The sequence below is a fragment of the Anopheles coluzzii genome, chromosome X (assembly GCF_943734685.1).
Source record: "Anopheles coluzzii chromosome X, AcolN3, whole genome shotgun sequence".
Lineage (NCBI taxonomy): Eukaryota > Metazoa > Arthropoda > Insecta > Diptera > Culicidae > Anopheles > Anopheles coluzzii.
The window spans coordinates 5,039,654-5,064,666 of record NC_064669.1 but is presented as its reverse complement, the minus strand read 5'-3'; the positions used below and the strand labels follow the sequence as shown (position 1 = coordinate 5,064,666).

Sequence of the window (25,013 nt, the reverse complement as noted above, 5' to 3'; positions counted from 1 at the left end):
GCACACGTAGGCCAATTTAGAGTTTTCTCATAAAGAACATGCACTTAAGTTATACGGGGGCACGAGCAGCCCAGGGGCGGCACAGAGGAGCACGGGGAGGCTCAAACCATCGGCCCGCTGCCTTTGCTGTACTGTTGTGTGTTGTTAGACTTGCGCATAATTTCGTTACACAATGGAAAAGGTACCAGCGCGAACGATGGCGCCAACCAGCGAGCAGGAGCAGCACCAGCAGCCAAGGCAGATGATTAATGATAAATGCCAAGAAGAGAGCCCTGCCATGCCATACTCCGGTGCACGGGTTCGTTTTATTGGTAGAGTTGACGGGTTTTTAGTTTGAAGGAAACGCGAATCAATACTATTCGTTTTCGTCGTTGTCATGGCGTGTGCGCGCGTGTGTGTGTGTGTGCGTTGGGGTTTTGAAGGCTGCTCAAAGGAGTCGAACGAAAAGGAGAAATGAACTACGGAACACGGTACAGTGGCATCGATGCTGTATTTGCATGGCCGTATTTGCAAACTAACCTTCACAATCAACTGACTTCAGTAAATGCAATGTAAGGTTATTGCTATCAATGGCTGCTTAACGAACGGCGTCAGCGCCCCAAAACCGGGTGCGTTTCTACCGTGCTGCTTTAGAGCGGTGCGTAATGGTGTTGTGGTAAGTGCACGGGTTGCTACGTCCGGCGTCGTGCGTTCGAATCTCCCGCAGCTAGACGCAACGTGTTTATGAGAATTGCTAACAGGGTTGTCTTTTATATATTGATGATGTGGGGCTTTATCAAAGGTTTTATAAAGCTTTTTGAATTGACAAAACTACTTCCCTCCAGACATTTAAATATTAATCCTTTCAAGATGTGGGATATTCGCTTTCTTTTCTTCTCTGCATCAGTTTGATTTTATGCGAGGAAAGGTACCCCAAGTAACATCATTTCTTAGGACCACTTCTTCTTCCCTCAAACTCTTTTGAAAACTCACACACATAAACAAGCGACTAAAATAGAACTCTGTGTGTGTGTGTCTGTGTGTTTCTCCCGTAGCTGAGTTGGCTTTATCTATCCTCAAAACCAACAACAGTTTCTCGAGCATCACCGCGCGCGGGCCCGCACATTCCTGCTTCTTCTCAGTCCGAGAGGGTATAGAGTATCATCGCGCTCCATCTCCAGGAAAGTGAGGAGAATCCATTTGCTCTGCGAAATCGCGCACACTTTTATCGTAAATAATTTAATGAACCTCGTCATTAAAGGGAATAGAGGATGCGAGAAATTATTTTATGCATTCATGTATGCACGGGCGAAGGGAGGGGTTGCTGGGTGAGCCGTGATCTGCAGGCAGGCCGAGGTCTTAACCCATCAGGCAGTGGACGTGCGTTCGGACCTGTCTGTAATATGCTGTTCCGTGGTGGACGAGCGCACTGGGACACTTCGCTGCATGGATGTACGGCAAACGTTTTCAGCGTGTTGGTAGTTTGGCAGTGGCCTGCCGAGAGTTGCACAAAACACGACGCGCTACCCAAACGGCCAGGACGTTGTTGTCGTGTTGCCGCGACTACCTGCTGCCATACTATTGCGCCTCACTGTATGTCAATATTTGAATAACAGATATGAGCGTAATGATGATGATGATGATGATGATGATGGAACCATATCTATTTATATGTTCCTACTGTCACATCAGGTAAGAGTGGAGGACAAACAACAAGAGGGAAGGAAGTGGGTGGGTGGGTGGGGGGGGGGGGAGGGATTCCTTATGCAAACACGCAAAAGATGTGGTTGTGTTTTCTCAATGGAAGGAATAAATAATAATGCGTTCCCTCCTTGTCCCTTTCCCTCTAGCCCCTGTTTTCGGAATGGTGGAATCGTGTTTTCTAGTGCGTGTCACGTTATACCGTCGAAAAAAGGGAGTGAGCGACAGAGAGAGAGAGAGAGGAGAGAGAGAGAGAGAGAGAAAAGGAGAAAGGAAGGAGTAATTGTACATTTAATGCAATAACTGTTAGCGTCTGACAGACCCCGGCAATAATAATATTACTTCACGCAAAAAAGAGAGAGAGAGAGAGAGAGAGAGAGAGAGAGAGAGAGAGAGGGAAGGTTACATAAGTTCTGTGCGCGCGCTCGCTGCTTTCTTATCTTGTTTACCTCCATTTATCGAATCGAAACTTTTTGATGCGATGGATCAAGATGACGATGATGACGGCGTGCGTGTGCCGGGGTTCGGATCTCGGGCAGAGCGCACGCGGGCGAGCGCGCGCGCGGGCACGTCAGCAACAGCTCTTTGCTTGCTATTGTTATCGCTGTACCCCTCCCGCTTCCGCATGCTCCACTCCCCCCCCCCCCCCCCCCCCCTCATCCCTCTAGCTCGCCTATTTTGAGGTCCTACATTTCCCGATAGCGTTCGCAAGTGGAGAAAGTTGTCTTTAAAATTTAAAACCGCTTCAGATAAGCAATGCCACTTTCCTGTTGCCATCTCTTTCTCACACACACTCGCGCGTGCTCTTTCTTTTTCACGCTCCGATTGCTTAAATTTTAGTGAGAAAAGGCTATTGTTTAGCGGAAGCAAAACCTTTCCAACAACTTTACTGTGACGTTCCGTGGACGCGCGTGTGTGTGTGTGTGTGTGTATCTGTGTGAAACACAACACACAATGGATATCTTCTATACACACACACGCACACACACACACACACACACGCACACACTCTTCCCCAGCCAGCCCCGAAAGCCGCCACATGGCATCAAAAATGTAATATTTTAGAATTACCGAATGAATTCAAATAGTAATAAAACAGCAGATTAAATAAATCAAAATACATTCTTTGATGGTTGTGTGCGATGTGCGGGAAGGAGAGAGAGACGTATGAGGAAGGGAACGACAGCCGGGTAGAATGGCATTGTGTATCGGAAAAAAGTGGTGCGACCGTGCAAGGGGCAGCGGCGGGAGAGTCAAGATATAGCAGCATTAAATGGAACGTGCCAGAGCGAGAGGGAAGTGGATGCGGGTCGCGCCACGAGCGAGAAGGCGGACAGAGGCGAAGTGGCCTGCTTGAAGGTTGAAAATGGAAGTAAAATTGAAAATGTGTTATGTTTGTGTGGATGGGCTGCCGCCTCTCTTCACCCTCCCTCTCGCGCACACACACACACACACACACACACTTCTCTCTTCCTCCTGCGACCTCTCCCGCGCATACACACAAACCTCTCGAAGGGCTGATTATATATTACTTGTTTGTGTGGATGAATTCGTCTTTAAATGGAGTTTCCTCACCCATCTCCCTCCACCCGTCCCCCTCCATCTTTTCCTCTCCCCCCCCCCCCCCTCCACACACTGGTCCATTAAATTTTCGTTTCGAGCACATGATATAAAATTACCATTCGCTATATAGAAAACAGACCTTTGTATTTGTATGTGTGTGAAAGAGAGAGAGAGAGAGAGAGGGAGAGATATAAAACGCGAAACAGATTATAGAGCAGCTGTATATATTTTGTTTAGCGATGTATGTGTGTTTACGATGTCCTGCTGTAGTAGTATTGGAAGAAGGGAGAAGCTGTCATCACAGCTGCCCTGACAGTGTGTGTGTGTTTGTTTTAGCGTGGTGGTGGTGGTGGTGGTGGTACGTTTGCACGATGGTATTTGTTGACGTACGTGAGCCTCCTTCAAACACACACACACACACACACATTGCAAGCGAGTGGTAAACTGTGCTCTGTGGCTCCGGTGCGTTGGTGCGGCTGGCTCGATTTCGATGCCAAAACCGTGCCCGTCAGAAATGTCGTGGCCGTCTCGGTAGGAACGACGCGCCGTTCCGGGGTTTTTTTTCCTTCGTGTGTGCGGCCTTTTCGCTTCTCAACAATCCGCCAAAATAAGTGCGTCCGCGTTTTGCCGTGTGTGTAACTAGGGTCGTTCCGTCTGTGTGTGTCGGTTTGTTTTCACGTGCCCGTGGTGCAGTCTTTTGCTTTATTATTTGTTTTTTTGGTTCGTCTATTACTTCGTGCCGGTTTTTCGTGCGTGTTTGTGCTTTTTGTGGTGTGTTTGCAGGGAGAGAGCAGAGCGTCGGTGACGCGCACGCCGGGTAGGAATGAATGAATGAAAAAAATATATATACACACGTCGTGAATTTCGTGTGCGTGTACCTGTCACAGGGCAATGTCGAAATGTTTGGACTTGTTTCTTTTTTTTTTTTTGGACAATTAACCTTGGGTCGCAGAATGTAGAGAACCAAAAAGACTTTTAATTTGTCGGCACATAATTACTAGAGTTCTCTTTCCTTAAGCTCAACGTTAGCTTTATAAGCTTTTTTTAACGATTGCCCAAGGCAAAACGCATCGAAAGCAACGGTTCGAATTAATCGGCGCCTCATTTTTGAGACTATTGCTCAGTTTTTATGGCTCGTTGCTCAGGCAACGGTTTTATTACATTTCGGTACAAAACCGGTCGCTCTTTAGCCCTGCTATCCGGTACGGCTCACGGCCGAGCGTGTCGCGGGCATGTCTGCAGGGCGCCTGGCTGTGTGTATGTGTGTGTGAGCGCGCGCGCGCGCGCCTAGCCTTCTGTTGGCTGTCAAGCTGTCAAACTGTCACGATGACAGTTGATGTCATCTAGCGGGCGGTTAGCTTTCGAAAAACCGATGTAAACATCGGGCACTTTTGGAAAGCGAAACTAAACCTTACTTTACCAACCATACGGTGCAAACAAATGCAAATTGACGCAAATTCTCAACCACGATCAACTAATCAAATGAACAAAAATAAACAATTCTTCCGATCAACCCACACATAAACACACACACACATTGTTGTTGCGGTCACTCTAACCCACCGCGGAAGTAAGTTCCTCCCGGCGAAGTTCCGTAATTTCATTTGTTTTTTTTTTCTCTCTCAATCGATCCTTGCAACAGGCTATGATGCAAATGTCCCACTCGCATCAGAATCTACACCCCGGACAACAACAGCAGCAACAGCAGCAACAACAACACCAAACAGCCGCATCACACCTTCACGGACCGATGATACCGATGAATGCGCAGCAGCAGCAGCAAATGCTGGCACATCAACAGCAGCAACAGACGCACATGAGCATGGCTCACCAGCAGCAGCAGCAGCATCAGCAGCATCAGCAACACCAGCAGCAGCAGCAACACCAGCAGCAGCAGCATCAGCAGCAGCAACACCCGGCGATGATGAACTTGCCGATGGCCGGGCAGCCACACTACATGAACCAGCAGGTTAGTTTCTGGCCCCGGGTGTAGCGTCTAATGCCCTGCCCCGCTCTTCCCCCCTGATTCCCCGTATCTCACCCCCCCCCCCCCATCATGCATCCCTTCACCACCCCATGTCCGGCGTTCCCTTTTAGTCGCGAGACTCAGCAGCGAAGGAGGGGATGGCTTTGGTTGTCGCGCATTAGTTTCCTTTCATTTTCACCCGTTCTTTTCGCGGTTCGTGTGTGTGTGTGTGTATGTTTTGTGTAAATATTTCTATTTTTTGTAAAGTATTGTTACATTTGTTTGTTAAAGCTGAGGAATGGTTCCGGCAGAGATGCGCAGCATATGCTAAATCAAGACCTGTTCAAATTCGCGATGAAAATTTGAATTAGAATCCATTTAATTTTTTTTTACGAGAAACTAACAAAAAATGGCCATAATTAATAATATCAATAATAGTTAGTTAACTGAAAGTAACATTTTGTCGCGCCGGTGTAGCAACATTTAATTTAATGTAGCGATTATCGTTTTCAAATGTTTCTTTTCAACTATGAACATATTGTTCTTCTTAAAGCTTTAAAAATCAATACAATATAGAATATATAAATAGGTTCAGTAATTCCTTTCCGTGTTGAGCAAAAGCACAATATTAATTTTTTAAAAAAAGTTTCCAATACGACCGTTTGAGATTATTATTATTATTATTATTATTATTATTATTTATTTCATATTGTCAGCCGCCTAGGGTTTCACAATAATATGTCTTACAAACTAAGGAAGAAGGAAGTGTTAAGGATGGGAGGTTGATGATAGAGACAAGGACTCAGAAAGACGAGAGCGAAAACTGGACAAGGGGACGTGGTAGTCGAACAAATCATGTTATGTCCAGTGCTGCAAAATGTCATGAGCATCACGAGAAGTTTCTCCAACGAAAATAATTAACATATCCGTGGTAGCTTGAAGCTCCTTGGTAATACTCAATGAACGTGCGTCAAGACATGTCGACACATGACGACATGCGAGTGCTTGAGTCAACCGCGATACTCTGACTAACAAACTAAGCCTCGTGCTGTCACAAGCATAATATTAAATTTCTGGCTGTGGGCAGTGCTGCCAAATGTCACGTCATACAACTGTGATGATCAGGGGGTGAGACTCATAGTTAGTGGATAAATCAAATGCTTAGTGACATTTTGTTTAGCACCCAACTCTTGATCACTCACTTGGTCATGACATTTGCTGTCGGTGATAATCACGACATTCTTTGAATATATTTGGAGTGTGGTCCCAAGCAGCAAAATGAGCATGATTTGTCGCTCTGTCTGATTTGATGGTCTGTCAGGTCAAACAGAGTGGGTAATCATGCTCATTCTGTTTCCTGGAACCACTCGCACGCACCGCATATCTTCCATGACCATCGTTATGCTCACCGGCTGAAAATGTCTCGACTAAGTGACTGACCAAGAGTTGGTTGCACACAATGTCACCAAGCATGTGATGGTCGCACCGACTGTTTGAGTCTCGCCACTGATCATCACAGTAGGGCTCGTGACGCTGACATCATTTTTTTTCAGCCGGAATTTGTCATGACTATGTCAGTGACATTTTGCAGAACTCATCACAGTAAAAAAAAGTCATGACATAGTCATGACTGACCAAGCGTTGATCGCAAAAATGTCACGAATGATGGTCACATCAATCGTTTTGAGTATCTTCTCTGATTATCACAATTGAGTACGTGACGCTGACCTCTGATTTTGTTTCAGTCAGATTTTTTATGACATTGACAGTGACATTTTGCAGCACTGGTAATATGTCGCGTATCAAGACTGCAATTTGTAACATGCTGGCTGTTTTATCTCCTCCCTTACTATTTTAACTCAGTTTCTGCTTAGTTTATTTGTGTTCCTGTTTGCTTTACTCATTTTGAACGTGAAAGTGTTTGACTCTGAAGGCGAACAAATTTATTTAAAAAACACATGAAACTCTACAAACACTCCACATGCCCACACACGCCCACACGCCTATGTTCTATAGTTTCTTGATATCCCTTTATTTAACCTTTCAGTTAATTATCCTTACCTTAAATTTCCCACCCAAAACGATTCCAAATTTTCATTTCCGAACTCTGCCAAATTTTATAGAAATCACTCACACACACATCTACATTAATTTTCACACTCACTGGCTTATGAACACTCATCAACAAGCACTGTAACCGATATTGTTTTGTTTTATTTCACAGCACTATTGAACAGGCCTTTCTTCCTCGGTTGCTTTTCTAATCGGTTCACAAACCAATCACTTTTCATTTTCCACACCCTCTCCGTCGTCCTCGTTTCCCCATTTTTTTCCCTCAGTTCGTCGCTTCGAACACCTTCCGTTGTACCTTCCGCGCCCCACTATCAAATGTCCCTTGCCACAAGTGTTTTGTAGCCATCCAAACCCGTACCTGACTGCTCACCCACCAAAAAACCCCGCCCTTCCCCTGCCCCTTTTGCCACCAGACTTCCTCCCCGAAATCTCTTCCCTCCCTCCCCCCCCCCCCCCCCCCCGTCGCCACCCTCTTGCTTCGTGTGTGGTAATAAAATAACGCAACCCAAGTATTCTTTTGCTTACCATTGCAGCACTTTCCATTAAGCTTCAACATATTTTAGGGCACATACGGCACCACACTGCTGCTGCCCCCCCCACACTGACATTCGGAGCCGAACAGCGTCCCATAGAGTTGCGACAACAATAAAGCCGTTGCAATCGCATCCAAAAAAAAAAAAACCTCTAACAAGCAAAAAGCAAAACAATACCAACAGTAAATGTGTTTTAGGAATCTGCTTCAGGGCGCGCAGGTGGGGGAAAAGGATTGCACGAAAGACAGGGTTAGATACGAACAAGAAAAAAAAAAAGAAGGAAGAAAACAGTGGACAGGCTAGGGGGATGTGTGTTACTAAACGTTAGCGAAGATGATGCGTTGCGCACACGATGAATATACCCATTATAAGATATATATTATATATAAAAAAGCAAACATGATCGTAATGTCACAGCCAAACTAAAATAATCGCAACAGCCGAGAGCGGAAGATTGTCTGTCCCCCCCCCCCCCCCTCCCCATACATACCAGAAACTCACAAAATGTGTTTGTGTGTATATGTGTGTATGAATGAAATGAATGTACATTGAAACACATTACTAAACGGTATACCGACGCCAACAATCCATTAGTTGATTAGTTTTAGTTTAGTTCAATGTGTGTGTGTATGTGTGTGTGTGTTTCGTTTTTTCGATCAATTTCAACACACATACTAATATAAAGCAAACAAAAAAAACCCACCCCACCCACCCTTTGTTTTATGTTGCCGTGGGAGGTGACACATTTTTAGAGTTTAGAAAACACCGCACACCAACAATGGCCAGCGGCGAAGAAAGAGGTGAAGCTAAACAAAAAAAAAGCAGAACAGAATGTAAACTATCTTTAAGTACATTTTAGTTGTGCCAGTTGATTGAGCTGAGCCACCCACATATATGAGCACACATGTATGTATTACTATAACGATTATATATAAAAAAAAAACAACAACAGCATATATACATAGTTAGTAGAGAGCAGACACTTGAGCTGCACAGTTGATACGAAAAAGTGGGGGGGGAGGAAAGGGGCAAGTTTTTGTTAGCTTGATTTTTTTTTTTGTAAATAGATAACAGGCACAGCCGCGGCAATCTCGATCGACAAACTGACGAAGTCAGACTTTTTAAAATCGATCGCCTGGGAAGGGAGGGGGATGAGGTCCTTGGAGGTAGGGAGGGCACTTTCGGTAACAAACCCGCCTCGTCCCGCACACACACACACACACACACACACACACACACACACACACACACACACACACACACACACACACACACACACACACACACACACACACACACACACACACACACACACACACACACACACACACACACACACACACACACACACACACACACACACACAAATCCTACAGCAGAAAGAGAAGGAGAGAGTTTATTAGTAAACTCAGGACGAGGGGTTTAGTGTAGGGATGATCAGTTTCAACCAGTGTCCTATAAAGCAAAAAAAACAGATAACAAGTTAAAGACAGTCAGAGAGAGAGAGAGAGAGAGAGAGAGAGAGAGAGAGAGAGTAGGTGTGCTAGGTAGCGCTTGTGCAACAGTCCCCGGAGAACGAGCCAGGATGATGATATCGCGCAAGCAGGCGGGTTGATCGAGCTCTATGTTGCGCTGTTTCGCTTCAGAACTGTGTGACGACACTGTGTGTGTGTGTTTTTTTTCTGCACGGCGCGATGCACACAGTGGGTCGGTGTGTATGGGGGTAGGGTGGGGGCAAATGTGGCTGATCGTGCACACGCGTCCATTGCGCGATCCCCGGGCAGGGTGTGTTGGGGTTACATTTTGCATGCACACAAGCGCGTGTCCACAGCTTCCGTGCGCGTGTATGTGTATATATATATGTGTGTGTGTGCGTGTGTCTGTTTTTGTGTGCGCATTTTGATCTGTGCTTTTTCGAGTCCGAAACGATTACATGTTTCGGGGGGAAGAATGCTCTAAAAGAACAGGAGCTCGACACAAAGTTAAACTTGCTAAAGTTGGAGCGCGACAGAGAAAGCCAGAGAAAGAGAGAGAGAGAGAGATACAAAAAGAGAACAAGAGGAAAAACGAGTTGAAGAAAGAAACGAGCAAGAAGAGTGCCCACGCACATCACCAGCATAGTTGCATGGTAATCATAAAGTGAAAAGAAAAAATAACAACAAAAACATTCACACCACATACACACGCGCATTATTATTAAAAAAAAAAGTAACTAAATTGTAACCAATTTAAACCTGTAGTTAAGACTTTGTAAAAGGCATTGTAAACACTCACACTCTCCCACACACATACACACACACTACTACGGTAGGAATATTGTAGAGCGATTGTAAAGGATGAGGAAAAGCGATCCCATGTGGATGTGAAGGAAAGCGTGGGTGAGGCGTAAGGTACGGGGGGTGGAGGAGGGGGGGGGGTGTTGGTAGTGAGAGAGATAACATCGGTGACTCTTTGAAGGATGGAAAAAAGTGTGGAAATGTATCCTTTTTCCCTTACAGGATGTGCCAGGAGTTCTCATGGCTGTGGGACACTTTATTGGCTCCTTCTTACGTGAAATGAACTTAATGCAATAGGAATTGGTCTCTATAGCACCCTTGTTGGACAAATCCAATAGGATTTTCCAAGGAGCCTGTCCAAAAAGGGTTCCAATAGAGTCCAATTTCCAACATATGAAGTTCAGTTCCAATAGGAAAGAGTCCATGAAGTGTCTCACAACTATGAGAACTCGTGGAGAACCCTGTAATCAGTCCAGCTCTAGAACACACATCCCACCACGTGCTTATTCTCTCTTCCATCCTACTTCCCCCTTTCTCCTCCTTCCCTCCCTTCTCACACTCGTGTTGTTTGTGTTACGATGAAGCCAGAAATGTCCATGTATATATTATAAACACACACACACATAACATATTTGATACGTTAATATTAAATACGTTAACGTGGAGTGGAGCAACAACAACAACAACAAAACATACACCGAAACACACACACACACACACACACACACACACACACACACACACACACACACACACACACACACACACACACACACACACACACACACACACACACACACACACACACACACACACCTTAATTAACCCGACAACACACACACACAACAAAACATTAAACTCATGTGTACACGCATACTAAACTAATACACACATTTTGAATAGTATACTCTCCAGCTAAGTAAGCAAAAACGGTAACAAAACAAACAAAAAAAAAATCCATGAAAAGATCCATGAAAGAACGAATCACTTGTGGACACAAAATTGTTTTTAAAACAACCCTTCTAATTTCTCCCAATCCGCCCGCCACACTCACCCACACTCAGGAGAGCGTAACAAAGCGCATTACAAAAAGGAGAAAAATAATGTTACCGAAAAAGGAAACATCACAACACATTCTAGCACCCATCAGATAGACAGTGATTGGTAGTTCGCCCTTCCAGAAAAAAAAAAACAATAACAAAAGATCATACGAATGTCCCTAATTTGACCCCCCCCCCACCCGAGAACGCAAGGGAAAAACGAAACAAACGAAAAATGTAAACAAAAACCCTCTAACCACTGTGAGTAGTAGCGCGCGGGTGGCCATCCTCCCCCTCCCCTCTCTGCCTACCCCCTCGGAAGGGATGAAAAATGTTAATTTTAAATGTCAACCGCAAACCGAAAGCGCGAACCACAAGATAGCAAAGAAAGGATCTAGAGAAAGTATGAGTCTGCGTGTTTGTTTGTGTGTGTGTGTGTGTGTGAGAGAGAGAGAGAGAGAGAGAGAGAGAGAGAGAGAGAGAGAGAGAAAGAAAGGGAAAATGACGAGTTTTAGTCCCACAAAAACAAAACAGGAAACTCCAAAACAACCTGTGGAAATGGTGTGGAAATAGAGAAGGCATGGGAAAGGGTAAAAAATACACAAATAGCTAGGCGTATGTGAGTGTGTGTGTATGCGTGGTTGTGTGTGCGTATGTATGTGTGTGTGATTGGATGAGGAGTGTGGGTGATGTGTGTGTGTGTGTGTGTGGGGCAGGCGCCGCCATCATACCTTCACACACCACGACCCCCACCCATACCGTCACTTTCTTCGGCACACACACACACATACACACACAAGCTCAAAAGCGCGATGCGAAACGAATCTATTTACATACACTTTTTTTATTAAACTTAGTAAAAACAAACAACAACAAACAAACAAAACGAAACAAAAAGAAAGGAAAAGAAAAGAAAAGGAAACAAAAGAGAAGAAAAGAGAAGAAAAGAAATGAAAACAAAAGAAAAGAAAAGAGAAGAAAACAAGAGAAAAGAAAAGAGAAGAGAAGAAAAGAGAAACAAACAAAATCGCGCGCGCGTGGGGGATGTACCACCGGTCCTATTTGTTTTCTAGTGCGGATTCTGTGCAAAATTTTATATCTGTTCATGATTAATGTTGAAGAAATACATAGTGTACAATACTTACACACCAGTCTTTGTGTGGTCCCTGTGTTTGTCCCTGTGGTTTTCCGTCCACGGGTTCCCCGTCGGCCGTTCGTCCGTTTTCGCCCGCGTGTGTTTTCCCCCGTAGGTGGTAGTCAAGTAGTAGCAGTCGTTAGTAGTGTTGTAGTACTAGTAGTAGTTTTAGTAGCGTTTTGTGTTCGACTTCTAGAACACAAACACACACACAGATACGGGTCCGAGACATCTCTTTGAATTCTTTTCCACAGGCTGCAGCGAATGGCGCGTTTCCGTGTGTAGTATGTATGAGATCAGAGCGCCAGTGTTTTGAGTGAAAAAAGTGAACAACCCCTTTTCTAATCCCTAATGCACTCACAACACTCCCCCACTACTCCCCCTATCCAATCGCAACTCATGCACACACGTACACAGGCGTACACAGATGGCACCCAAACATCTTGCCACCAACAAAACAAAACAAAAAAAAATTACAACCGCACACGATGATCCGCCCCACCAACCAATCATTTCAAATGTTCGCTAATAGGCAGCACGGCCATAAGAGAACCGACCGAACGTTCTTCCAATCACACCTCCTCGCTATACATAGTTTTTTTTTTCTTTTTTCTTCTTTCTCTTCATCCGGTTGGGGGTGGTTTCCGTTACAGATGTCCCACCAGCAGATGCAGCAGCAGCAGCAGCAGCAGCAATTTCAGCACCAACACATTAAGCAGGAGCAGCAATTTCAGCACCAACACATTAAGCAGGAGCAGCAATTTCAGCACCAACACATTAAGCAGGAGCAGCAGATGCATCAGCAACAGCTGCAGCAGCAGGAGCTGCACCATCACCAGCAGCAGCATCATCTCCAGCAGCATGAGCAACAGCTACAGCTGCAGCAGCAGCACAACCACCACCATCAGCAGCACTTGCAGCAGCTAGATCCCCAGCTGCAGCATCAGGCTCAGATGCAGCAGATGCAGGGTGGCGGCACTGTAGCCGGCACGATGTCCTCCCAGTCTTCCGTAGTGGAGGACCTGATGGGCACACCGCAGCAGCAGCAGCAGCAGCACCAGCAGCAGCAACAGCTGCAGCAGCAACCGGCCGCGGCCATGGTGCAGCAGCAGTCCTGCCCTACCAGCATCGCGGAACCGCCGGCCGCGATACCGCAGACCTGCATCCGGCAGGGCTGCAACAATTTGGCGATCGAGAACCCGGACTGGGAGGACGAGTACTGCAGCCAGGAGTGTGTCGTCGCTCACTGCCGGTTAGTTTTGATTTTGATTGCTTGTTTTTTTTTTGTTGTCCTATTTAATTTACGATTAATCGCTACTATTCTCTTTTGTAGTGCCGTCTTTGCCACCTTCCAGGAGGATTGCCTCAAAGGAAATGCTCCACCACAGCCGCCGCAGCAGCAGTCCTATCCCGCGGTGAAGTAGATGACCCCCCCTGGAATATTGCCAGACTAGAGAGGACAGTTCGGTTGCCCGGCCGCGGCGCCCCAGTGCTGCCCAGGTGTGGTGCTCTGTACGCCGCCAAACGGTCACGTTTTGTTGATGGCACCTCTACCATTAATTGTTTATTGCGCTAGAATGGGGGGAAATACACACACACACATAGGTGGGAAGTGTTAGTAGGTAGTTGTAAGAAGAAGAAGAAGAAGAAGAAAAAGAAGAAGACAACATCTAACTAACGTCGGATGCATTAAACGATAGGAAGAGAGATAGAGAGAGACGAAGCGCGCTTGTGTGGTGTGTGAATGAGATATGGAAAATGAGCACTCGTTTTCTACAGTCGAAAAAAAACCTTTATACCTACACACACACACACACACATACCCACACATACCTGTAGGATACCTTTGCATTACTATAAGCCCCGTAATCGATAGCCAAACCACAAACAACATAGAAACAAGCCATGAAGGGAATGGAAAAGTGCCCCATTGGCTTGGCATAGTATGTCGTAAGTTTCACAAAGCTCACACACACACACACACACACACACACACACACACACACACACACACACACACACACCTATATAGACCGATAGAAGAGGATGAGCTTCTTTTCCGTGTTTGCTATAGTGAAGCAAACGCTTCACCGTACGTGTAAGTTGCGCAGATGCATCCGTTTTTGATGGATAGTATCAGATAAACATGATACAATTACAGGGTTTCCCACGATTTTTTTTGTGCGTTCCTACGAGCTTTTGGCCGTTTCACAGATTTTTTTTTGGTCCAATTGTATTGATATCCAATCGGAAAATACCAATAAATTATGGGAACGAACCAAAAATCTATGGGATACGAGAGATTTTTCCAATAAGAAAGAAAGCTTTAAGCAGGAGAAAGGATTGGTTCACTTTTAAACGCAACGGTCACTTACGGCCGTATTAGACTAGGTAGGTGGAATTGGAATTCTGTCAAGCTCAATTGCTAAGAGCGAAATTTGACATGAAAATTCCACTCGCTAGTGTAATAACGCGCAGCGAATCGGAATTAGTTTTTGTGGTAATTATTCTACCTCCACTGATAAAATCAGTGATAACACGTTGAAAGCAGCCCTGTGTTTGGTTTTGCCTTTCATCTCGACGAAAATAATCTTCTCTTTTTTACCTTGGATTGAGCACTCCAATAACTGTATTCCTCTCCGTACGGAAACAGCCACGAGCATACACAATTTCACCTTTCCTACCGTGGTAAAACGCTGTCAAACGCGTGTTGACGTACGAATTCCTTACCACCCACCCAGTCTAATAGGGTAGTCCGATAAGAGTAGTCCGCCAATCCGCTCTGCTCTAACTTACCCGATTATTAAAGGGTATTTTTCTGTTTTCACTGCGCACGGGGGACCACGTTAAGAGTGCGTCTGTTTTTTTTTTTATGGATTATGGTGTTCAAGCGCAGACTTAAGCCATGTTATGAGGTCATTGTGTTGCTTTATCTGACCGCTTTGTGTCTAAATGAATGTGTAAACTGCAACAAAACAACTATTCAGAGGAGGGAGAGAGCACAGCAAAGACGCGAAGCCAGCAAGCCCCAACGAACTGTGAGTTATACGTGTGTTTGTGTGTGTGGATGTGTGTTATACATGTATAAGTATGATGTGATGTGTTCCTTCAAACGTCCTGTTACTACCTGTCACTCACTCCAATACAGCTCAATTCAAACGGCCAATATAGCTAATTACATATACAGCAATTACACAGCAAAGAAAAGGAGGCAAACCCCCGCCTCACCTACCCACTCCCTCTCCCCTGCCCATCTCGATGCGGAATTGTAAACCGACAAGTAAATAAAGGCAAAATGCACACATTTTCATACGTGTTCGTTCGAAATGTACATGCCCCGGTGGGTTCGTCGTTTGTAGTAAACGTGTTATTACGGGGGAGGGGGGGAAGGGGGGGGGGGTTCGGTGCAATCATGTTTATTCCGAAAAATATATTCTAAATGATATTTTATATACAAAAAAAAAAATACAAAAACGAGCTGTTCTGCGACCGAAGAAAAATAGAAAATGGAATTTTTGCTGGAACCATTGGAAACCATTTGGTACGAAGTTTCATTCCAATTAGATTTAGCTCAATTAGAATTGAGCAATAGCTCATTTATCTACGCAACCTTATTTTTCCTGTTGTCGTTTAAATTGGTTTTAATATCACAAAGTCCTTCCCTAATCAAGCGCCTGTTGTGGCCCATTCAGTGGCGCAATTGCGTTTCCATTTGGCCAACAAAAGTGCGCCCGTACACGCACATCATTCTCGTTGCGTTCGCTCACGGCTCACGGGGTTTGAAGTGGTGCTATAAATTACAATATAATTAAATTATTAATCTTCGCCATCTAAAGCTAACGCTTCAAATGTGCGAGAGAGAGAGAGAGAGAGAGAGAGAGAGAGAAAAGAAAGAAGGAGTTTTTTTTATTTGAAATTCCAACAACGCTTCGTACCACTCATACACACACACACACGTTGGTCCTGCGCGCTGCAAACGTTGCATAACGCTCCAAAGCAGCTCCCGAACGACGACGGCGAACTGCGACGGACTCGCCTGCTCCGCTGCAAACGTAAACAGTGCACGGGTGCGAGTGCCACGGTCCAGAACACGACGACGAGGAGAACCCCCAGCAAAAACCCGGTGGAGTCCCGCGCATCGCTTCGAACCAGTCAGGCACAAGGTAAGCATCACAGCGTCAATCATCGACGACACAATCAACCAATTCCACAACGCCCATCAATCATAACAGAGCCAGACACTAAAGAGCACCTTCCGCATCATGCCAGTGTGCATTACTAGGATCGGGGCCTCCGAGCACAGCTGTGGAGCTCGCTTTCAGTGTCTGCAATTAAAACGTAACAGTGTTTCGATAGTTGGACACATTCACCAAAAGTGATACGTTCAATCGCCTCCGAAAGGTCCGGTTGGGGTGCGAAAAACGCTGCCATAAATTATCACATGGGGCGCAGGCGTACTGACCGCCCGCACGACTCCCTAACTCGGGGCGGCTGGTTGTGCTACAAGCGCCACACAGTTCTAGCCCTGGTGTCTGTGAATTCTGGCCCAGTTTTACCGTTCAACCTCTGGCAGAGTCTCAAGAGTAGTGCTCCATTTCAACATCTGGAGGTATTCATGCCCCATTAAGGCTCCATTTCCAGTGGAAGACAACCCAACTCCGCACACAGTCATTCTATGTCCCTTCGTGTGAGGGTCAGCAGGCCAGCGAAGAAAATCGATATTTTTTTCCTGCAGCAGTGTTCCTTACTGCGCTTTACAACATACAATACCACCACACGTCCCAACTGGTCTTCAAGGCTCTTCAGATCTCAATATCTTGCACGAACAACTTCCAGCTTATTTTCTCCTGTAGGGAGCATCTCCCAAAGCCCCTTTCACCATGGCCTGCCCGTTTGCGAAGCACATCTCGAGCGAGCAGTTCCAGCGCCAGCCGTCCATCGCCGAGGCCCACAACTGGAACCTGGACGAGGACCTGAGCGAGATACCGGGCGATGCGCTGACGCTCACGCATCTGAACGCCGCGATCCAGCTGCTGACGGCACCGTCGGTAAGTGTCCGTTGGTAGGATTCTAGGGATTGCCCAGAAGTTGCTCTATTCCCGCCCGATACTCTCTCCCGACAGATCGACAACGTCCACGAGGCACTGATGTCACTGATCGGCAAGTACAGCAACAGGTGGCCCGGCCTGTCAAAGCTGTAAGTGTGGTGTTGCTCGGCTGTCCGCAAGCGAACCTCCAAATGACTGCATTTCTTTTCCCCATGTCCCCTTCCATCGGCAGCAAGAGCGAACGTTCGGAGCTGTCCATCTACCCACACTACGACTACCTGGCGGACATTCAGGACAATCTGACGCAGATCGATGGTAATGGTGACTGTTTGCTTTTGCCGCTTCCCCTTTTCGAAACGACTGTAATGTCTGTGTGTCTCTCTCTCTCCCTAGAATCGGCCGTCTCGGAGATACTGGTCCTGCTCGGCGAGGAGCTGATCCAGACGGCGTGCGTCGGCGTGATCGAGCGCGCCTTCAAGTGTCTCGGCTCGGACCTGCAGGAGTTTCTCGGCTCGCTCGACGGCGTGTACGACGTGCTGAAGCTGCAGGAGGAGGACATCTCCGACACCGGGTTCGTGTGTGCCGGCGAGGGCGAGCTCATCTTCACCTCCGAGCGGCCCGTCCTCGCCTGGCTGCTGCTCGGCTGTCTGCGCGCCCTCGCCCGCCTCCTGTTCGGGTGCGAGCCGGAAATCGAGCTCGAACCGCTGCCGGGCGATACGCCCCGCTACCGCTACCTGCTGCGGGTGGACGAGCCGGCCGGCCGGGCGCTGGAGCGGCGCGGACCGGCCGACGCTGTGTCGGGGGACGCCCGGGACCTGAAGGTAAGCAATCAGTTCTTCTGCGACGCCTTCCCGTGGCACTTCATCATGGACGAGCAGCTGCGGCTGGTGCAGATGGGGTCCGCCTTCAGCCGGCTGTTCAAGGGGCACGTGGGGGCGGCGGCCGGCGGCCCGGCCGGGCTGCTGTGCGCCAGCACGGTGTTTCGCTTCAAGCGGCCGCGCGGCCTGCAGCTCCACTTCCGCGAGATAGTGCGGCGCACCAACACGCCGTTCATGATCTCGCTGCGCGCGCCGCCCGGCCGGCCCGACTTCTTCGCCAAGGGGCTGGAGATCAAGGGCCAGATGGTGTTCTGTCCCGAGTCGAACGCGCTGCTGTTCGTCGGCTCGCCGTTCCTGGACGGGCTCGAGGGGCTGACGTGCAACGGGCTGTTCATCTCGGACATCCCGCTGCACGATGCGACGCGCGAGGTCATACTGGTGGGGGAGCAGGCCCGCGCCCAGGACGGGCTGCGGCGCCGGATGGACAAGCTGAAGAGCTCGATCGAGGAGGCGAACGCGGCCGTCATCAAGGAGCGGAAGAAGAACGTGAGCCTGCTGCAGCTCATCTTCCCGGCGGAGATCGCCGAGCGGCTGTGGCTCGGGGCGCAGATCGACGCCAAGACGTACCCGGAGGTGACGATGCTGTTCAGCGACATCGTCGGCTTCACCAGCATCTGCTCGCGGGCGACCCCGTTCATGGTGATCAACATGCTGGAGAACCTGTACAAGCACTTCGACGAGCTGTGCGGGTTCTTCGACGTGTACAAGGTGGAGACGATCGGGGACGCGTACTGCGTGGCGAGCGGGCTGCACCGGGCCAGCATCTACGACGCGCACAAGGTCGCCTGGATGGCGCTGCGGATGATCGAAACCTGCACGCTCTACAACACGCACGACGGTCAGCACATCAAGGTGAGTGGGCACTCCTCCCTCCAGCTGTGTGCATGCCGCACTAAGCCTTCCTCTACCATTCTTCCTCAGATGCGCATCGGCATCCACACCGGCACGGTGCTGGCCGGAGTCGTCGGCCGCAAGATGCCCCGGTACTGTCTGTTCGGGCACAACGTCACGATCGCGAACAAGTTCGAGTCCGGCAGCGAGGCGTGCAAGATCAACATCAGCCCGACCACGCGCGAGTGGCTGGTGAAGCATCCCGACTACGGCTTCCAGCTGAACGCACGGGACGCGTCGCACATGCCGAAAGAGTTCACCGACTCGAAGGGGCTGACGTGCTACTTCCTGGAGGGCTACAAACATCCGACCCTCAGCAATGATCGGCCCCTGCAGGAGCACATCGAGGAGGCGATGCGACAGACGCTCCAGGATACGGCCGAAACCATTACGCTCGAGGTCGCTCAGTAAAGCCTGCGTTGGAAGGGAGCAACACACACACACACACACACACACATTCAGATTGGGAGACGACTCCACACGACGACCGCTGGTTGGGCGGAGTATTGTATTTTGATGTTAGTAGATGTTTGAACAAACCAAAAACCGGTAACATTAGACAACAAGGCACGGCCTGCTGCGACGGAGACTACCATGTATCCTCCTTTCCCGAGTTCCCCCATTCGTAAACCGCCCCCATACCACTCCCCCCAGCTATTTAGACCAAACTAGCCTACTTAACCTACTAAGGACCAGGTGCGGCGAGACGACACCTTCCCTCTTCTTTAGAAACGCCTTATACTCATGATATGCCAAAATGACGATATTCGGTGGGTTTCAGCTCGTTAGACGTTAATGTAATGGATGTATGGATGGTGTTGTTTTGTTTTGTTTTGCTCTGTTGTTGATGTTTGTAGGTGTGTTTGTTTTCTGACACAGTCCATCGGAGACACACACACACACGCACCCACACGTTCGTGCGCATTTTCGTTGATGGATACGTGTTTTTTGAAGTACGGTGTAACTAAAACTAACTAAAGAACAACTAAAACGAGTAGGTTTTTATGTCGCTTAGCACTACTGTCCGTAATAAAATAAAGGTAATCTATCTACATACATATGCAAGAGGGTCAATTCCGAAATAATGTCAAGGTCATCGTCGTCAATGCCGTCTTCGAGATCTTGTTGTAGATCCTGTGCTGGAGACTGTCTCTTGCTAGAATTTGCATTAGCAGCTACCCAAGCAAGGTTTGTTGGACTTCAACATCCACCGTCGACCAAATGTTTACTCCACGGCAGATCCTGCCGGATCTGATCCATAGCGGCAGATTGCTACGTACCACCTGTTCATCGACTTCAAGGCGCCCTACGATACACGTAGAACTGGCAGGAACCCAGGGAACTCAAGAACAGCGTGCAGTAGACCTATCTTCCTGGGAAGTTAATCCGACTGTTATAGACCACCATGAACAGAGTCCGGACTTGATGTCAGAATCGGTCGAATCTCACCAAAGTCTGAAGCGAGGCATCAAACTCTACATTCTACTGTGCCTCCAATTTCTTCCGATAATGTAACGAGTTGCTAACACGTTACTAACTTGCTTATCTACAAGGTCCTGTATAAGCAAGTAGACCCTGATCAGGGGTAACGGACTCTGCATTCTACCGGACCTCCAAGTACTTCAACACGTTGCTAATTTGCTCCTGTAGGAAGAATCAGTAGACCCTGATCAGCAAGCTGATTCCTGACAATCTCAGAGGATTATAACTCATATGCTCTGTAGTGACCTTTTCCAAAGTGACTGATAAAATTGGCGCATTAAACCGGGATGTGGAAGATCTTCTATAAGTTATGCTTTGCTGTAATTCCTATCTAGCTGATCATTGTGACGCAATCTCACATTTGTCTGAAGCAGGGCAACGGATTCTGCATTCTACCGGACCTCCAATTTCTTCAACACGTTGCTAACTACTCATCTACAAGGTCCTGTAGGAAGAATCAGTAGACCCTGATCAGCACGCTGATTGCTGACAATCTCTGACGATTATAACGCATACGCTCTGTAGTGACCTTTTCAAAGTGACTGATGAAATTGGCGCATTAAACCGGGATGTGGAAGATCTTCTATAAGTTATGCTTTGCTGTAATTCCTATCTAGCTGATCATTGTGACGCAATCTCACATTTGTCTGAAGCAGGGCAACGGATTCTGCATTCTACCGGACCTCCAATTTCTTCAACACGTTGCTAACTACTCATCTACAAGGTCCTGTAGGAAGCATCAGTAGACCCTGATCAGCAAGCTGATTCCTGGCAATCTGAGGAGCTACAGATTCTAACATATTCTATGTAGTGACCTTGTCAAAGTGACTGATGAAATTGTCTATCAAACCGAGGTGTGGAAGATCTTCTATAAGTTATGCTTTGCTGCAATTCCGATCCAGCTGATGATTGTGACGTAATTAACTGTCTTCTTTTCCATGTCGCTTTTGGCATCATGGCACGATCGATATCTTTCGAAAGGCACTACTATCACTTGAAAGATAGGTTATGTACCTTAGGCAAAATACAGACCTTACAGATTAAATACCATCAGCGTCCCAGCTGACCCAGAAAAATCCAGCTTTGATTGATAAATAGCGGCTTCATATCCCTAAAACGCATCCTCCAAGCAGAATACGAGTCATTTAGAGATTTTATTCATAGACTGCAATGCTACTCGGCTCTTTTTGAGCAGTTGCTCATCTCCATCCAGTATTCGTCTTCACTCCCGTCGCATATACGAGAGCGTATGACCTTTCTGCTGAATCGCAATAGGGAAGAATGCAATTGACGATTGAATTCCAAGAAGATGACCATGGACATGTTATATGTAGGGTTTTGAACGAAGATTAAAAGCTGAATATAATGAGTCCATTTGTTTGTAAGCATCGCTCTTGTGTATGAGCATCAGAAATCTCTGAGATTACAAATAGTGTAAACCACGATAGATATATCGCATATCCTAAAGAATAATTAGCAATCTAATGGTTTCGGCAGAACGGAATTTAACCAAAGAAGCCGTATTCAATTCATTCCAACAAAATAGTTCATCTCGTCCGGCCCGATACCTATAAATAGCCGCTTTCCTTAGCGAGCAACTGATACGCCATGCCAGCGATCGCGCCTGACCTGACCTTCAGCCAGCGGTCGTCGGACGACGCTTGGGTGATGCGTTCGCCTCTTATCGCACATCCATTGTGTGCGTATGTGTGTGATCCATTCCGGTCGTCGCTGCACTGGGTGCCGCCTTGAGCGTCGCGATAAGTGCCCCGAGGCCGCGCGAGCGCATCCTCTGCTTCTTCTGCTGCGATCAGTGGGGATACGCTCTCGGGTTTAATTGAATTTATTCGCCAGATGGCTTGCAAAACGCGCGACGAATGGCCAATTGTGGTACCGGGTTTGCTTTAAGTTGATAAGCGTCGTGATCGTTACCCATCGTGCCAGGCCAGGTCCGGGGAGTGGATGATGTGGGTGTGTCGTTAGTCTCGCACTTGCAGATGGAATCAATATTTGGTACAGCGTGCCGACACTGGCAGAGCCGAAGATGTATGCTCCAGTAGCTGATGAAACCGTTCATTTCAGGCTGCTGCCTATGCCATCTACAAGAGTTTAGCATCCAGAACCTTAACTTCTAGCGTTGGCTAACACATCATCAGCCGGAACTACCCGGAATGACAACCTCCGACCGTGGGGAGAGCGAGCGAGCGAGCGACACCCCATCCGTAACGATAATTCCCGACCAATTTCCATGCCAAGCCGGAAACGATTGTGTCGATTGCTGCTGCTGCTGCCTGTAGACCTTGAGCTCATTTCCCAAGACGCAGTCAGCATTTTAACCCGATACATTCTCACGCGCGGATATAAAACGGACCCAGCCCTGCCAACCCACGGCCAGTGGGCAGCGAACGGTGACTAGCGGTGACGATATATCTGCACCATGCAAACGCTACTCGTATCGATTTCCCTGTTTGTGATGGTAGGACGCCAACGGATTCCCTGCGTATCCCCGTTTTAAGAAACTCTTCCCCATTTTCCATATTCCAGACGCACGGTGCGTACGTGGTGCGGACGTTTGCCGACGCCACCGCGTACCGGGACGAGTGCGTGCAGCAGTACGCCGGGCGGGGCAGCTCGCTGATCGACTACATGCGCCAGGTGGCGCTGCACACGGACGACGCGGACAGCCGGTGGTGCATCGTGCGCTGCATCCTGCAGAAGGCGGACCTGCTGGACGGCGAGGGCGCCCCGCACGAGGCGAACGTGCACGCCCAGATGCAGCACAGCAACGCGATCGTGGAGGACCCGGACGACATCCGCAGCGAGACGAGCCGGTGTCTGCGCGAGCCGCCCGCGCCCGACAGCGGCGGCGGGTGCCTGCGGGCGTACACGTTCTTCGCCTGCATCCAGAGCACCGAGTATGACTTATTTTGACGACCCGGGTCCCCGGCTGGTCCCAAAACATGTTTGCTCTATTGCTACCGCCCATTTTCGGTGTCGCATGTAGTTTAGCCTTAAGTGTCTTCAATAAACACCGTAAGCCCCAAACCCAAAAGAATGGTGGCGAAAGCGAACGCCGTTGACGCTGCCTGCCTGTTCGATTATCGCGCCTTTCGCTGCGGCTTGCGCCGCTGGGGCCGTTTCTATCAGTGGTCCCCCGGTGCGGGCACCCGGTTTCTCTGTCAACAAGGTTCGTTATCAGAGCGCGGGGTGCACTTTGGTGCCAGATCAGCTGATCACTTCCTGGAAGACCCGAGACGGTTGTGGCACTGGGCGGCGGCCGTGCAGGAGCGGAAGTGGGATCAGTAATTGAGTGCCCCTCCCTCCCCAATCCAAACAATCAAATCAAGCCCGACGCGGGACACCCCGGTGGATAAAGCGTCCCATCCGACAAGCCGAGAGCGGGTCAACGTACAAGCATCGAGCTATCAGGCTATCAAGTAAATAAGTGGAGCAAATCAATGCTGTTGCTGCTGCTGCTGCTGATTGTTCGGGACGTGCGGGATCTTGCCCACGGGTTGGGATGAATGATGCTGCTGCTGGGGATTATAAAAGCCGGCGAGCGGGTCTAGTGTAGCCATCAGTCCGTGTTTTTGCCCCGTACTTGAAAGGTGCACCAGCAGCAGCAGCAGCAGCAGCAGCAGAATCTCACCCCACACGTCCTCCAGTGCCCGATTCGCAACGATGTTGAAGTTTGTGGTTGCCCTCCTAGCCTTCACCGCGGTGGTAAGTACACGAAATTCGAGAATCGCTGAAGCACCAGCCGCCGGGAGCTAACACAAACCGCCCTTGTTCTGGACCGCCAGGTGAGCGCCGAGTTTGTGGTGCAGACGCGCGAGGACCTGCTGGCGTACCGGGCCGAGTGCGTCAAGTCGCTCGGCGTGTCGGACGAGCTGGTGGAGAAGTACAAGTCGTGGAACTTCCCGGAGGACGACACCACGCAGTGCTACATCAAGTGCATCTTCAACAAGATGCAGCTGTTCGACGACACGAACGGCCCGATCGTGGACAACCTGGTGGTGCAGCTCGCCCACGGCCGCGACGCGAACGAGGTGCGCGAGGAGATCGTCAAGTGCGCGGGCAGCAACACCGACGGCAACGTGTGCCACTGGGCGTTCCGGGGCTTCCAGTGCTTCCAGAAGAACAACCTGTCGCTCATCAAGGCGAGCGTCAAGAAGGACTAAGGTGTGAGTGTGGTGCCTGGTGCGTTCGGTGTCGCCCCTTGCAACAACAAAAAAAAAGGCGAAAAGTGCCCCAGATGCCATGGGTTGCTACGCATCTGCCGGTCGGTGGATGTAGAGTCGAGCACATGGATGGGTGGGGGGATTTGGCGCCTTCTTTTTTTTTTTTTTGCTCGGTGCGATGCCGGGACAATCGTGATTCGGACATTGGAATAAAGTGATCTTTTCTCAAGCAAATGTCAAATGGAGCCCGACTCGACTATTCTACTA

At 48.4% G+C, this 25,013-nt stretch overlaps 4 protein-coding genes across 6 annotated transcripts in view; all 4 read left to right on the top strand.

The window, feature by feature from the left end:
• Positions 1–15,597, top strand: part of LOC120959398 (TOX high mobility group box family member 3-like) — a 55,487-nt gene extending 39,890 nt beyond the window's left edge. For both annotated transcript variants that reach the window (XM_040382718.2, XM_040382726.2), the window contains exons 9-11: positions 4,886–5,212; positions 12,920–13,518; positions 13,600–15,597. In XM_040382718.2, the coding sequence (XP_040238652.2) occupies positions 4,886–5,212; positions 12,920–13,518; positions 13,600–13,690 (1,017 nt within the window). In that variant the 3' untranslated portion in view covers positions 13,691–15,597. The remainder of the gene's footprint in view (positions 1–4,885; positions 5,213–12,919; positions 13,519–13,599) is intronic.
• Positions 15,598–16,201: 604 nt separating this feature from the next.
• Positions 16,202–20,143, top strand: LOC120959411 (head-specific guanylate cyclase). Of its 2 annotated transcripts, none has more exons than XM_040382745.2 (6): positions 16,202–16,429; positions 17,103–17,314; positions 17,390–17,463; positions 17,547–17,629; positions 17,708–19,044; positions 19,114–20,143. In XM_040382745.2, the coding sequence occupies exons 2-6, from the start codon at positions 17,147–17,149 to the stop codon at positions 19,492–19,494; spliced, it is 2,043 nt and encodes a 680-aa protein (XP_040238679.1). In that variant the 5' UTR covers positions 16,202–16,429; positions 17,103–17,146; the 3' UTR covers positions 19,495–20,143. The 2 variants fall into 2 exon arrangements, with proteins under 2 accessions (XP_040238679.1, XP_040238690.1); XM_040382756.2 differs by lacking the exon at positions 16,202–16,429 and adding an exon at positions 16,441–16,875.
• Positions 20,144–21,075: 932 nt separating this feature from the next.
• Positions 21,076–24,028, top strand: LOC120955651 (general odorant-binding protein 99b-like). The gene is made up of 2 exons (XM_040376711.2): positions 21,076–23,041; positions 23,110–24,028. The coding sequence occupies exons 1-2, from the start codon at positions 23,003–23,005 to the stop codon at positions 23,494–23,496; spliced, it is 426 nt and encodes a 141-aa protein (XP_040232645.2). The 5' UTR covers positions 21,076–23,002; the 3' UTR covers positions 23,497–24,028.
• Positions 24,029–24,136: 108 nt separating this feature from the next.
• Positions 24,137–24,987, top strand: LOC120955658 (general odorant-binding protein 99a-like). The gene is made up of 2 exons (XM_040376725.2): positions 24,137–24,288; positions 24,369–24,987. Exons 1-2 carry the CDS (start codon positions 24,247–24,249, stop codon positions 24,744–24,746), a joined length of 420 nt encoding a protein of 139 aa, XP_040232659.2. The 5' UTR covers positions 24,137–24,246; the 3' UTR covers positions 24,747–24,987.
• Positions 24,988–25,013: the final 26 nt, after the last annotated feature.